General features: G+C 43.1%; 1 protein-coding gene across 7 annotated transcripts in view; it reads right to left on the bottom strand.

The window, feature by feature from the left end:
- The window catches only part of tns2a (tensin 2a), a 57,320-nt gene that overhangs the window by 3,459 nt on the left and 40,156 nt on the right, over positions 1–13,705 (bottom strand). For 5 of the 7 annotated variants that reach the window (XM_034875905.1, XM_034875909.1, XM_034875906.1 and 2 more), the window contains exons 10-24: positions 12,400–12,464; positions 11,743–11,826; positions 10,427–10,539; positions 9,297–9,357; positions 8,855–8,930; positions 8,353–8,482; positions 6,305–6,370; positions 6,032–6,148; positions 4,270–5,847; positions 3,828–3,993; positions 2,223–3,439; positions 1,658–1,789; positions 582–677; positions 341–418; positions 30–107 (exon numbers count right to left, since the gene is read on the bottom strand). In XM_034875905.1, the coding sequence (XP_034731796.1) occupies positions 30–107; positions 341–418; positions 582–677; positions 1,658–1,789; positions 2,223–3,439; positions 3,828–3,993; positions 4,270–5,847; positions 6,032–6,148; positions 6,305–6,370; positions 8,353–8,482; positions 8,855–8,930; positions 9,297–9,357; positions 10,427–10,539; positions 11,743–11,826; positions 12,400–12,464 (4,057 nt within the window). The remainder of the gene's footprint in view (positions 1–29; positions 108–340; positions 419–581; positions 678–1,657; positions 1,790–2,222; positions 3,440–3,827; positions 3,994–4,269; positions 5,848–6,031; positions 6,149–6,304; positions 6,371–8,352; positions 8,483–8,854; positions 8,931–9,296; positions 9,358–10,426; positions 10,540–11,742; positions 11,827–12,399; positions 12,465–13,705) is intronic. The other 2 variants (XM_034875907.1, XM_034875908.1) reach the window with 1 other exon arrangement.

Genomic DNA, 13,705 nt, shown 5'->3' with positions numbered 1-13,705 from the left:
AGGAAGAGATGGCGGGATGGAGAACTCACCTGCTCCCTGTTTCAGCAAGTCAGCAGCCGTGCTGATGTTATTCACTGGTTGAACCTCTGGCACCTCTCCAATCAGATCTAATAAAATCAATAAAAAGATCGATAAAATTCAGAATCCGTTATATCAGATAAAAGTGCTTTTCCCGTGAAAAAGAATTCAAAGTTCATCTCCTAACCGTGGAGCTTATAACTAACCCCACTCCTATGAGTTTAAAGTTTCAAAGGAGCATTCTACGACTTGTTCAATCTGTTCAAATTCTGAAACAATAAGCAGAGCAACAGAAAAGTAAAAACAACTAAGAAGTGCCAACCTTGTTCTAGGATCTTAAGAGCGCAGGGCAAAGAGATGGGAGTGATGGAGTGTTGGTAGACCAATGCAGACAGACTCCCTATGGATCACAGATAACAACACACATCTCTTACCTAAAGGTAACCAAGTCAATATCAAAAATAATGATCTTTCCTTAAGGTAACTTATTCGGGGTACTACACATATTTTGTAGTAATGTAAATGGACTGTGTTTATATATAATCTGGAGCAGGAAAACATACCAAAGTAGGGCTCATTCTGACACCCTTTAATCTTGACTCCCCGAGGGCCTGTTTCTATTAGGAAGTGTCTGACCAGCTGTTCCAGAGGGTCGCTCACTGTAACAGCAGAGAGACTAACTGTAAGTTGCAAGTATTAGTTTCCATCCAGACGTATTTATCCAAATTAAATGATATCAACTGAAAAATGCCTTAAGAAAACAGTCAAATTTGATGGAATCTTAACTTAAAGGAAATACGTTCTGTCTCCTTGGATTTTATCTTGATCGATATACGGCTTGTCCAATCAACGCAGATGCAAACGTTATTTGCCAAATAAATAATGAATTGCGATTAAGTTTTAGGTCCTTTAATGGTTGCAACCCGCCACAAAACGAAGAAGAAGTTTTAGTTCATTTCCGCCCAGTATTTTCGATCTGTTTACGCACGTGGTGGGTGTCAACAAAGACAGATGTAAGTGGACAAACGAGGAGACAAGAGACTTTCTGAATTAAATTTATCAGGAACTCGCGAAGGAAATGTATAACAAAGGTTACGACAAGCCGTGGGATGTCCCCCGGAGTAAATGGAAGTCACTCAAACAGCGAGTCATCATCATAGCAAGGTGTTGATAGTGTCGTTGTTCTCTTATTATTGCTAGATATGTTGCTATCAGCTGGCACATGAGCCCTACAACTTGTGTAATAGTGATTATTTGATGGTAGATCCATTTTTTTCTAGAAAAACATGTTGAAAAAGGTTTGCTTGAATGTTGTGCAATTCAGTGCGAAAATGAATAGGAACACCTTAAAATGTCTAAAATCAATTCGATATACCAATTTTATCGCAAAACAGCATGTGACGTCATTATGCACAGGTCTTTAGTTGATTTAAAGCCGTTGGATGGAAACTTCAGATAATTCAATTATAATGTATTATTAGTATATAGATTCTAGTGTCCACCAAGAACAAACCAAATGCTGAATATGTACAATGGCACATCAAATAGCCTTACTGGATAGATTGTGCTGCCGTTGCGGAACAGGCGGAACAAAAATGTAAAAAGGTCATAATTAAATGACAACTAATTTTTTTTTTACCTTTGCTGCTGTGGTTGTTGACATTGGGAGGAGGTGTAGCCACCTTCAGGGCCAGACCATAGGCCCCCTGGAAAGAGTTACTGTCTCTGATCAGGAAGGTCCCTGCCTCTTTCTCCTTCAGAGCAGCAATTGCTACAACCAAACACCAAAATGTTAGAAAGTTGTATACGCTAAAATGGGTTTGATCCTAGCAAACAAGATTAGGGCTGGGACTTCGATACCGCCTCCTTTTTAGCTAGTTGAGCCCCGTCTCTGTGTAACAGAGTTTTCCTTGCATGTTTCCACAACGTGTATTGTTAAACAGCCAATCAAAACCATTATTAGATGTTGATAGAAGCATGTTGCATGTTCATTGGCTCACTGACTCTGATGAAATTTATCCCTTAGGAATTGAAATTGGGTAATGAATGAAAAAGGCATTGTTAATTTCTCGATACGTTAGAGGTGATTTGGTTGGGGCCTAAGAAATATTGAATTTGGTACCCAGCCCTAAACAATATTGTTTGTTTTAATTAGGAAAACGAAAATGGAAGAAATAAAAAGAGCTTCACCCTCTCAGACCTACCTTGCTCTCTGGAAATGCCAGGCTTGTACCAGAACCGTGAACTGTCCTGGACAAACTTCACACTGACACTATTCGCATTCTCAATCTCCAGAGACGCCACTCCATCATTTTTGCCTGCAGGTGGTGCAATTTCCCCCACGGTGGGAGAGAATGTGACATGGAGCTGATGCTGAGCTATGCTGGTGCTGGAGGGAGGCGCATGGCCCGCGGCTGTCCTCAGAGTTCTAACACCATCGCCGGGTGACCCTGACTGGACGGGCGGGTGTCGCTTCTCTGGCAAAGGCGGCTGGGGGTGAGGAAGAGGGATGGAGATGGTGGAATAGTTGGAGTAGGAGGATGGATAGAGTTGAGGAGTGTGAGCGGAGTAGCAGGGCTTCTTGTTAATGTCCAGAGCAGAAGTGTGTGCAGCAGCGCTGTGTTCCCTGCCTGGGTAGTGGTGATGTGGGGATCCGTGCTGCTGGATGTGGTTCGCATGGTGGGGGTCCGACCCACTCAACATCAGCCTCCTACCTAAAGTGGCAAAGCCAGGAACAGGGGCATCAGAGACCGGGGAGCCCTCCACACTACCGGAAGCCGGCTGGGGGCATAATGATGAAGCTGCAGTGGGAGATGCAGGGGCAGATGTGGCATTGGGGGTGGGGGTGATCATAGGTTTTGCGGTTTCTGGGTGAGGTTCCCTGGTCGGAGAAGATCCGATGACATGTGTTGGGGATGGTCTTGTCAATCCGCCAGCATGGGTTTGGCTCTGAGGTTGAAGCACTGCCTGTGCCACAGTGGAAGGCAGAGTGGCAGCCTCTGAAGGATGGGGGGTCTGGAGAGTGAGAGGGCCAGGTTGGGAGTGTGAATCTGGTGCAAATGAAGCAGCCTGAAAGAGTCCCTGGTTGGATGTGGTTGGTGTAGCAGAGTCAACAGCAGAAGTGTTCTGTGATGGTGTATTTGGGCTACCTTGCTGGTGTTGTGGAGTAGTAGGGGACGGGTCTGTTGGTGCAGTGCAGGCGTTGTAGGATTCTGTTTGTACAGCCGTGGATGTGTGGGATTGCGTGTCGTTGGCCACCTGCGGCACGGATGGCGGCTCTGTGCTGCTTCTTTGGTTTTCCAGGGATTCCTGGGCAATTATATCAGCACGGTAGTGTCCGTCCTGGGGCTGAGGAGCCTCGTAGTCACTGCTGATGATGTCTGTGGTCCGGATCTCATAGTCTCTCCCTCCCGGACTGGGGCTTAAACAGACAGACATGAGTATTACCTCCACATATCTGCTTCTAATCTAGTGAAATACACTGAACAAAATTAACAATGCAACACTTGTTTTTGTCCCCATTTTCATGAGCTGAACTCAAAGAGATAACAAAAGGCTTATTTCTCTTAAATATTGTCTAAATCTATGTTTGTTAGCACTTCTCCTTTGCCGAGATAATCATCTCATTTCAAGATGCTGATTAGACAGGATGATTATTGCACTGGTGTGCCCACCACAATAAAAGGCCACTATGTCGGTCTGTCTGTCTGTCTGTCTATGTGACATTACTTTTGTCCCTGGCAGTAAGGGGCACTCCAACCGACACCACTGTTGCTATTCGCAAAAGAAAGTGGAAGCATGTAAAATACCTTTCCTGTGTGCGTAGAGGACTGCTGGTGTGGACAGGAGTGGACGGTCCAGACATGTCAGATGGCGTGGAGCATGCAGCATGGCCGTCTCTGTGGACCCTCTTAAAGGAGCCGTGGGTAATGTGATCCCTCCAGCCCACACTTTCACCAGAGCTCCGTAGGCCATCTGAAACTTTACATTTACAAAACGTAAGCTCCATAATTTCAGCATAATGTTATGTAATATATATCTCCTTCGATGCCAATGTTTATTTAAAGTCAAATGCTTGCTTTTAGGTTGTTATGTTGTGTAAACATCAAAAAAGGTGGCAAGATGAGACAATTTATGAGTAATGTGTAAGGAACCTGTCTAGTTCAGCATAAATGATTCAGTGCATGCTGTTGTTGATTAAGGATCATTTATACGCACTGTTTACGGAAAACACATTTCTAAAAGTCTCACCCGTGTGTGAGTCAGAGCCGTATGACTGCTGTGACTCTGGATGGTGATGGTGGTGATTATGGTGATGCTCTGCTGGCCCGTTGCTTTGGCTGCAGGGCCCTGTCATGGAAGAAGCCGGGGGTAGCGGGGAGGTTGACTCAGACTGGTAGCCCGAGGCGTAGCCCCTGCTTTCGGACGGCGAGGGCTGGTAAGGCGAGCAGGGGCACACCTGGCGCGGCGTTTGGTAACCGCTGCTGCTGCTGCTGTACTTCATGTCCAGGTGGGAATTCGCATGGGACCTTGATGCTTCTGGATAAGCCGGGTGACCCGACGGCAAGGGGTCAAACGTGAAGGCTGGAAGATCGTGACCCTGTGGGCCATAGGAGGCTACTGTAGCCCTACGGTGCCAATATTCAGCCTCTCTGTCCCTCTCCCACTGCAGCTCAGCCTCCCTGTCTCTCTCCCAGTGGAGAGACAACTCTCTGCCTCGTCTCAACCCAGGATCCCTCTCCCAGTGGAGCTCAGTCCCTCTGGGTACCTCTGCTTCCCTGGCTCTGCGAAGCGCCACCTCTCTCTGCGGAAGTTCCATCTCTCTGTCCCAGGGGAAGCTGTCTCCTTGGTCCAGCCTCAGGCTTTGAAAGGCCGCAGAGTCTTCTCTCCTGATGCTGCAGTCTCTGCAAGGGCAACCAGGGGGTGGCAGACCATCCATTAACATTATATCATGGTAGGTAGGGCTGGTGGAGGGTTTGGGGTGGTGTGGGTGGGTATGGTGGTGGCTGTGAGGTGGAGGAGGATGGTGATAGGGACCGTAGTCATCTTCTCGACAGCAGAGGCGGCCCGCAGCAGACAGAGGGTAGTGATGCTGGTGGTTGTGAGAGTGAGGGGTCAGGTCTGGTGATGGATATGGGCAGATATGTCGAGATGAGGGAGCCTCCGAGCACGGGCGGTGCAGGTAGTGTGGCGGGCCACTCTGGCGGTCCCACACCAGATCTGGAGGTGGAAGGGACTGGTGTGAGTGGTGGCTGTAGTGCTGGCACAGATCCATGTGTGACGGAGGAGCAGCTGCGTTGGGGCTGGCAGAAGGGGTCGCCCCGTGGTGCCCATTGGTGCCGGGAGCCCTGTCGAGGCAGTAACCATTAGGCATGAGGAGGGTGCGATCGCAGCCAGGCTCGGCACAGCGCTGGGACCGGTAACCATCCCTGCAGGAACAGGACCGACTGAGCATCATCGTCCCAGTTCTCTCAGAGGGCAGAGAATCTCCATCATCCAAGATGGCGGTCTCTCGCTCCCCATCCCGGTTTCCCTCTATGCCTCCGAGAAGACGGTCAAGCTCCTCTCTCTCCTGTCTGGTTGGAGATGGGCGAATTGGCTCTTCCTGGCGCTCAGGATGGTGAGATGATTGGCTTAAATGCATGGTATGGGCTGAGAGGGCGCAGTCAGAACCTAGAGAGATGAAATGATCTGGCCTATCTTCTTCAAGGCCTGCCGCTGGACTGCTGCCATTGGTTGAGGAGAGAGAACCAGAGCCGGGACCTCTGCGCTTCTTTATCTGAGCGTAGAGACTGCCGTCTAGAGGACCTCTGGTGTGGGCAATATCTACTGTAAGAGAAACGACAGTAAGACCAGCTCTCAAACTGACAGTACTCATTGGCTAAGCAAATGCCCTTCCATTTCTACTTGAAATCTAGGCTTTTTTTACTAACGTCTGCCAACTTCCTGTAATTATCCCTCATTTATCACTTTATATCAAGCTAAGATTGGATATAAGAAAACAGTGTGTTACCCTCCAGGCTGTCCTGGTATCGTTGGTTAAAGTTCTCATAGGAATCCCAGCGAACCAGTGGGTCAGCAGTGTTGTAGTCGACAGTGACAGCGGGGTCGTTCTTCTGGTATTCACGGCCTTAGGAAAGACACATCTAATTTACTCTTTTGTTTTTTGAACAAGCTTTTTATTACAATTGAGCATTTACATCAATTTGTCTTTTACCCCTTTGACAAATATGAACTAACTGTTGAAGGTAGAACTGATTTTAGGCAGAATTTGAGGTGAACCAACCTTTGATTTTCTCAGGTCCAGAGGAGAAGACAAACTCAACTGTGGCATCAGATGGAAAACGCTCATCTGGGCAGAAGAACAGGAAAAAAAAAAAAAGTGGGAATAATTTGTCAAAATTTGCAAAAAAAAAGGCAAATATTTTTCTGACCTTAAAAAAATAATCATTTGGAAGTTTTAAACTCTCTTCTTCCAACGTAAATGTAATCTGTTCATGAGATAGATTTATGAAAGCAAGCCAGTGCTTCAATGATATGTAGAACCCCCTGATAGGAATCAGTTTCTACTAAAGTATATCAAGTATACATATACCAAATACCTCGATATTGATCCGCACCAGCGTTGACTATTGATGCTATCACAAAAATATTGACAGAATGAGATTTTTTTGATCAGTAATGTGGATATAATGGCTAAGTGGGTAAAGGCATATCATAGAACAGTTACAACAGTTTGGTAAGTTCAGAAGAGTACATCACTTTACTGTAATACAGCCTTTAAAACCAGGAAAAGACGCCACTAATGCTATATTATGATATTCCAAATCTAAGACAGTATCTAGTCTCATATCATGATATTGATATAAGATCAATACACTGCCCAGTTCTGCTTCTAAATGGTCTAATCACCACTATCTCTTCCTAAAACTATTCAGCTGTTAGGAGGTGTTCACTTTTCAGTAAACCAACCAAATTGGCCACGAAATTCACAAACCAATCACAGCACAACATCCTGCTTGAAATGTCTTCTCTCCTTGCTATCAGATGTCTTTTCAGGCAAATATGCCCTCCTCCCCTTCCTCCTCTGGTCATCATCAACCACGGCAACCCGAGTCCCTTTCCGTTAGGCAGCTCCTTCATTCGGTCTCCAGGTTCCTTCTCCACCATCACCAGTGTCCAGGCTCCATCAGGGGGGGGATGTGTCTGGCTTCTCTACCCTTTTAAATTATCCTAACAGTGGGGTTAATAATCTAATCCCCTAATCCTCTGTACATTTCATATTATGCTTATGTACAGTAAATCTTTGCATAACTGCAACAATGTCTCTCCTGACTGCAATACCTTCAACATATGTGTCTTGAGTTGCAAGAACCCACAATGGTGTGTTTATGTACTTTTGTAATGTTTCATTTAGTGTAATGGATTGACAACCACATACACAGGCATGCTTCTCAGCTACACATATTATGTAATTTCAGAGAAAGTGAAACCAAAAAGGAAATGAGGTAATGAGCATATTCATTACAGACTTAAGCAACAGACCAGACCAGCGCTCACTGGGCCTGCTTTGCTCTCCCTGAGGGATAGATGGAGACGCTCACTCTCTGCATACAGTAGAATTTATTCTCTAAAACTCTGCTCCAGAGAGCTGTTATTATTTCAAGGATTGGGATTACGCTAGTACTATTAAGGGATTTATTCAACCACAGTATTAGGAAGCCATGCTAGGTACAAACCAATGTAAGCACATCCCCACAATGGTCATTTCCAAAGATTGTGTCAGTTAGTTGTATGTAATGATTACTCTACAGCAATGAACAAATTGTGCCTAAATGACAATTTAGGATTACCCAAGGAAGCAGAACCAGGCCAAATCGACTCTCCACTTTAATTTTTAATTTTTTTTTTTGATTTGTGAGATTGCGTAACTTTTGAAACAAGAAATAACACAATCTTAACTTTATGAATCAAAAGTTGAACTCCTAAGCAATAAAAAAAGCACACGCTTAATTCAGTTGAACGATTCAATAAAATAAATTATTATTATTAAAATTCAGCAGAGGGGAGATGAAGTTGGGTGATAATTCTCTGTGCGTTTACTTTGTGTGACACCCCTAACATGTAAAAGTAGTCATGTGATTACAACAAATGTTAATTATAGCTAGCTGAAGTGGGTGCCACCGATGCAATTGTAGCCACTGTACAGGCCCCGTACTACACAGGATACCTGCTGTACTCCATGACTTCCCATAAGAGGAAATGCTACCGTATCAATGTGGAATAGGTTCGGATTAAAACAAAAAAAAGCTAATACCACCTAAATAAACATACCGGTACACGCTTCATCCAACTCCCCTTTGCCAAACCAGAGCTGGGATCCGTGGATGGTGCAGGTGTGGAACTGCAACCTGAACACAGTGTCTCTGTCAGCAGTCTGGGCTCGCCTGTGGTAGCATTTGACCTGCAGAGGGAGGCAGAGAGGGGAGAAGAGACACATCTCTTAATGCTTGTAGAATAATGACAGGTTTGAACAGTAAATTTAAGGCTTTGTGTTTCAAACTGAGTGACAACAAAATGACTGACTGTACAAAACAGACAAATTATGATTCCTAGTTAACAAAGTGGCGAACAGACCAAACTGTATTATTTCAGAGATGAATTACAACAACAGTAAATATGTGAGTATGTGTACTATTCCTTTGTAAATTATTTCTTTTGTCTGTTGAAGACAAAAAGTTTGAACGTAATAACAAAACAACTTATAAAGTCCTGATTACAACCCCACCCATCTCAGGGGTCCTATGTTTGGTATTTCCTTCCCATGTGAACTCACCATGATGTCACCCTTTAGCAGCAGTGCCGGTTCGATGGTCACACACAGGCGCCTGCCTCCTGTGCCCTGAAGGTTACTGTAGGCAACACAGCAAACACCCCAAAAAAATCACACAAAATACAAAGAACGCAAGCAAATACAGTATGTGACCAAACATGGACCGTTTGTTTGTATCATGTGACAGGGTACTATGAAAATCATTGATTTTAGCACTTTTTGATCTTGTCAGTGGCTATTATTCACGTTTATTAGTTTGGAAGAGCCTTGAGGTATGCAATAACATTACAAGATACGAGTTAAACGCCGAATTAAATAAGAAAGATGCCCTTTGTCTATCTCTTTAAATACTCTGACTGTGTTAAAACCTCAGCTCATGAAAGACAACCTCCCAAGAGCCACAAAATAGTTATCAGTTGGCCATATGACAACAAGGGAGACTCACTATATGCCTGAAGTGTAGACCAACTGCATGGACTGGTAGATCTTCAAGAAGGGGTAGTAACCTAAGGAGGAGAACAAATTTCAGACAAAACGAGCCTTATCAACATGAAGTTAGAGGAATATGTTGTCTGCCACCCCCTCCTTCTGGACTTGATCAGCAGATAAAAGATAAACAGACTAGTTTGTGTGGGTGGAGGGTGAATGTGACCACTTCAGCAGTCAGCAACTTAGCTGTGATTCAGTAGGCAAAGCCTGTCAGAGCACCATGCCAACGCAAGCATCACATCACATGCACATTTTATCCGCATAGTCCGATCAGACAGGAGAACAGAGACTTAGACTAAAGGTCAGTTCCCCTTATGGTGTTCATGTTTTTAGTCCTTTCAACTGAATGTAAATGTAAATGTAAAGGCATCATCTGAAGCAAAACTGATGGATCAGCTGTTAGTCAGCTACATCTGCTCTGAAGTGACTTTCAATGCCTTGGAATCTGTATTTGCAGTCACTGTGATGTCACACTCGCTGCCTCTGGATATTAGAAGGGCACGCGCTCTCTGTATTCATAAAAGGGAATTAAAGACCTGTCTTTTCAATCTTACTTTTAAGTAGGAGTAATGTAATAGCCTTAGGTTTAACGTTATAATCATTGTTTTAGTTTTTTTATATTTTAATGTTTTTGTAATTTTAGTCTTGCACAGTTTTATAAGTGAATCACTTTGGGCTCCCTGTTTGTATGAAAGGTGCTATATAAATAAAGTTGAAGTGCCCATTTTACTATTACTACTAGTTCTACTACTTCTTAAATTTCCAAATAAAATCTATTACATACATACATTACTTATTAAAAACATATTTCTTAAATTGTTTTTGCTTATAACATTTGTCCAACCACAGTTTTTAAATGTTTTTTTATATTCATTTTTTGCACACAAATGTGTTGATTTTGTTTATGTTAAACGTTTATTTAATAATATAATATAATATAGTAGAGTAGTGGTAGTATATAATATATTATATGGACATGATTTAACCATATCTAAAGTCAAAATACAGTGAATAAGGGAGTAGAGATGACAAAGCCATAATAACACATGCATTAGTGATTTGGCTATGAAGACTAAACAAACACACCTCCTTCACCCTGGAAGTTGGGGAGTGACGGGATGAGAACTTGGTGCAGGAAGAGAGGGCTGCTGTTCATCTTGATGGCCCCGGATAGAAGGCCCCCAAAGTAATAGATATACCTGAAAGAGTCAGATCGTTGTGATATATACTAAGGGAGATACAATTGGGAAATAACAATAACAGATGGAGACTTGAGCTCATAAAGGAGAATCTTTAAAAGAGAGTAGAAAAATGCAAACAGCCCCAGAGCAGACGATGCTGTTGTCAGATACCCAGCAGGGACCATCTTCGAAGAAGAAAGCCAGGCAGGTATAAAGACAGGAAAACCTATTTCCTGAGTCTAAACATTTCACTTTTTCCTAACTGATCTGCCATCATCAGTTGAGTTCAGTTTTTTTTCTCAAATCGTAGATTAGATTAGATGATTAGATTAGTTGATACTTTATTCATCCCACAGTGGGGAAATTCCCTTGTTACAGCAGCATTTTCTACAATGAAAGCAAACCAAACAAGTAAACGCACAAGAAAAACAGGCAAACAGTAGACAATGTGCAGAAGGTAGACTGAAGTAAAGTGGCATCACATAAGGTATTGCAAAGTAAAGTAAAGTGCAGTTGCCATAGTACAAGAAAACAACATTGCAGTGTAGTAAGTGACGCGTAAGTGACATCTCTCCTTAACAATTAGTCGGTTAAGGCCGTTTTATGGTTGTGCGTAAACTCCACTATGGCGTTGTGACCCTTTCGCAAAACTCTTTGTTTACTTGTGCGTGGGTGTTTGCCTCGTGTAGTTACATTTTTCGAGAGGTGCACATCAGGCTAAGGCGTAGGGTCCGCAGAAGGATCTGCAGGGGTACACCGTTGATTCTACCCAGACCCATAAAACAACCTTTAGCCATGACAGTTCCAGAAACAGGAGGGGCGAGCTTGCTCTGTTTTGTTTGAAATGTACTTGAACCCTGAAGGAACTCATAGTGCATCTTCAGTTCAGGAATATTTATAAAACAGCTGTCATTTTCTTAATACATCCTTTCTGCCTTTAATATGAGTATAGTTGGTGTGAATTTAAAAGTGTGTGAAACTTCCACAATTAATCCTATTATTTACATGTTAAAATGTCTGATGTGAAAAGGCCTAAACCTGAAGTCAAAGGTAAACCAACTCCTGCAGTTGTACGTATGAAAAGCTTGACGTTAAATGCTGTTTTTTCTTTCCCTTAAATATGATGCATTTAATAACCTCTGATATGGTGGCATACCCTTAACCACTGCCCCCACCCTTCACCCCCGCCGGTTCCCCCTCATTTCATCCCATGGCCTCTACCTGTTTTGGGATGGCTGCAGGGAAGAGGACACCTTATCTTCACAGAACTTCCTCATGGCGAGAGTACTGAGAGCCTGGTCCGCCCTGCATATAAACGAACACACACACACACACACACAGACACACACACACACGCACACACGCACGCACGCACTCACGCACACACACACATACACACACACACACACACACACACACACACAAAAACAGTTTCCATCATGGGACTTCCACCAGACCCTCTACAGTAGATGCCAGAAAGTACATGGAGAGGATACAGCTGGCATTGGCCACAGGATAAACCAGTTTCCACTGTTCCTGTGCAAAATCCATTGGGCATAATTTATCAAACGACTTATCAACAAAGTCTGAATAGAAATCCTTGTGCTGCATAAACTTGAATTGGAACACATCAGCCCTTCACATTTACTGTTGCAATATTTTTTTTTTACATATCTGGCACGCACATCTGAACAGTTGAATTTTAAATCCAATGTGCTTTTGCACGTCGGTTCAGTAATATTTAATGTGTACCATGTGTGGATATTCTGATGAACAAGAAAATGACAAATTGTGGCTTTGGATGTCTCCTCCAAACACACACACACACACACACACAAGACACACACACAACACACAAACACACACAGACACACTTACCCTGCGGAGATCTTGCTGTAGTGCATGTAGGCTGCAATAATCACTCCTGTTTTACCTTTGTTGCCCTGTAGGAGGGAGAGGAAACAACATGGGCAAAGTCAAGATTATATTCTCAGGCCTTACTTACTTTTTTAGTTTGTCCAAAGACAGATGATGTTCACAGCTTATAATACAGTATGTGACATTTCTTTTACTGCAGGGTTCATTTTTGATGAAGAGACACCGCTAGGCAGAGTGAATGTGACAAGGACAAGCCAGTGACATAGAAAGATGTGGACAAGCAGTTTGATTTCAAATTAAAAAGCTCCCTGTGGTGGGTTATTTCACACTGGGTGCTCCGTTCTTCCTGCCACATTCCAAAGACATTCCAGTCCCACATTCCTAATGTGACCCCTCCAGATACCAATAAGAAGGCTGCAACTCAACTCTGAGCACAACTTAGAGCTTGTTTTGCCCTGTGCGTCTGTCAATGTAAGAGTTTTTATTGACAACAACTTTGTTTATTCCCTTCCCTGGCTTGATCTGCCGCTGGGAAAGAATTGCCTGTAGCCGGAATGTTCTGGAAAGTCAGCAGACCACAGAAGTGGTTTTAGTTTTGAAATCTCCTGACCAAAACCAATTAAAAAAAAACATCCAGACAAGCCGTGGGAGCTTGGTCACCCTCAGTGTTAGCTGGTCACTGCTTGGCAGCAGTGGAAAAGTTCAAATTGCCAGTAGCTTCCGGAAAGAATGACATAAATGAATCGCTAAATGATGTGTAACAACACAGAAGTTTAACATGGAGTTGACAGAGTTTGAATTTCATTGGAGGGTTCATTTTCTGGCTTAGTGAATTATATGGTACACTCTGCAATTTTGGTATTGGTCAAGTTTTATTTTGCCTGCAACATGTAACTTGATTTATAACACAAATAATCAATGGAGAGATGAAGGCTGATGTTTAACGTACAGTATAAGCAAGTGAAAGAAATTGTAATTGACATACATGTTCATATTTATCCATGAAAAGCATTCAGTTGGTTCTTTAATTATCTCCGTAACATTGCTCCATACTATGTCATTAGCTTTTACAGCTATATGGCAGTGGTGGAATGCAACCAAGTACATTTAGTGTACTGTGGTGTCATTTAGATATACTTGTACTTGAGTATTTTCATTTTATGCTACTTTATCCTTCTTCCCCTGCATTTCAGGGAAATATTGAACTTGTATTGCAGTTTATTTAGAAATATGATGCATGGTTGTCACACTGCAAACTGTTTTTAAAACTGTCTCAATTAAATATATATATATATATATATAGATA

The sequence above is a fragment of the Etheostoma cragini genome, chromosome 7 (assembly GCF_013103735.1).
Source record: "Etheostoma cragini isolate CJK2018 chromosome 7, CSU_Ecrag_1.0, whole genome shotgun sequence".
Taxonomy (NCBI): Eukaryota; Metazoa; Chordata; class Actinopteri; order Perciformes; family Percidae; genus Etheostoma; species Etheostoma cragini.
Note: the sequence above shows the minus strand (reverse complement) of the source record. Positions and strands in the feature narration are given on the sequence as shown.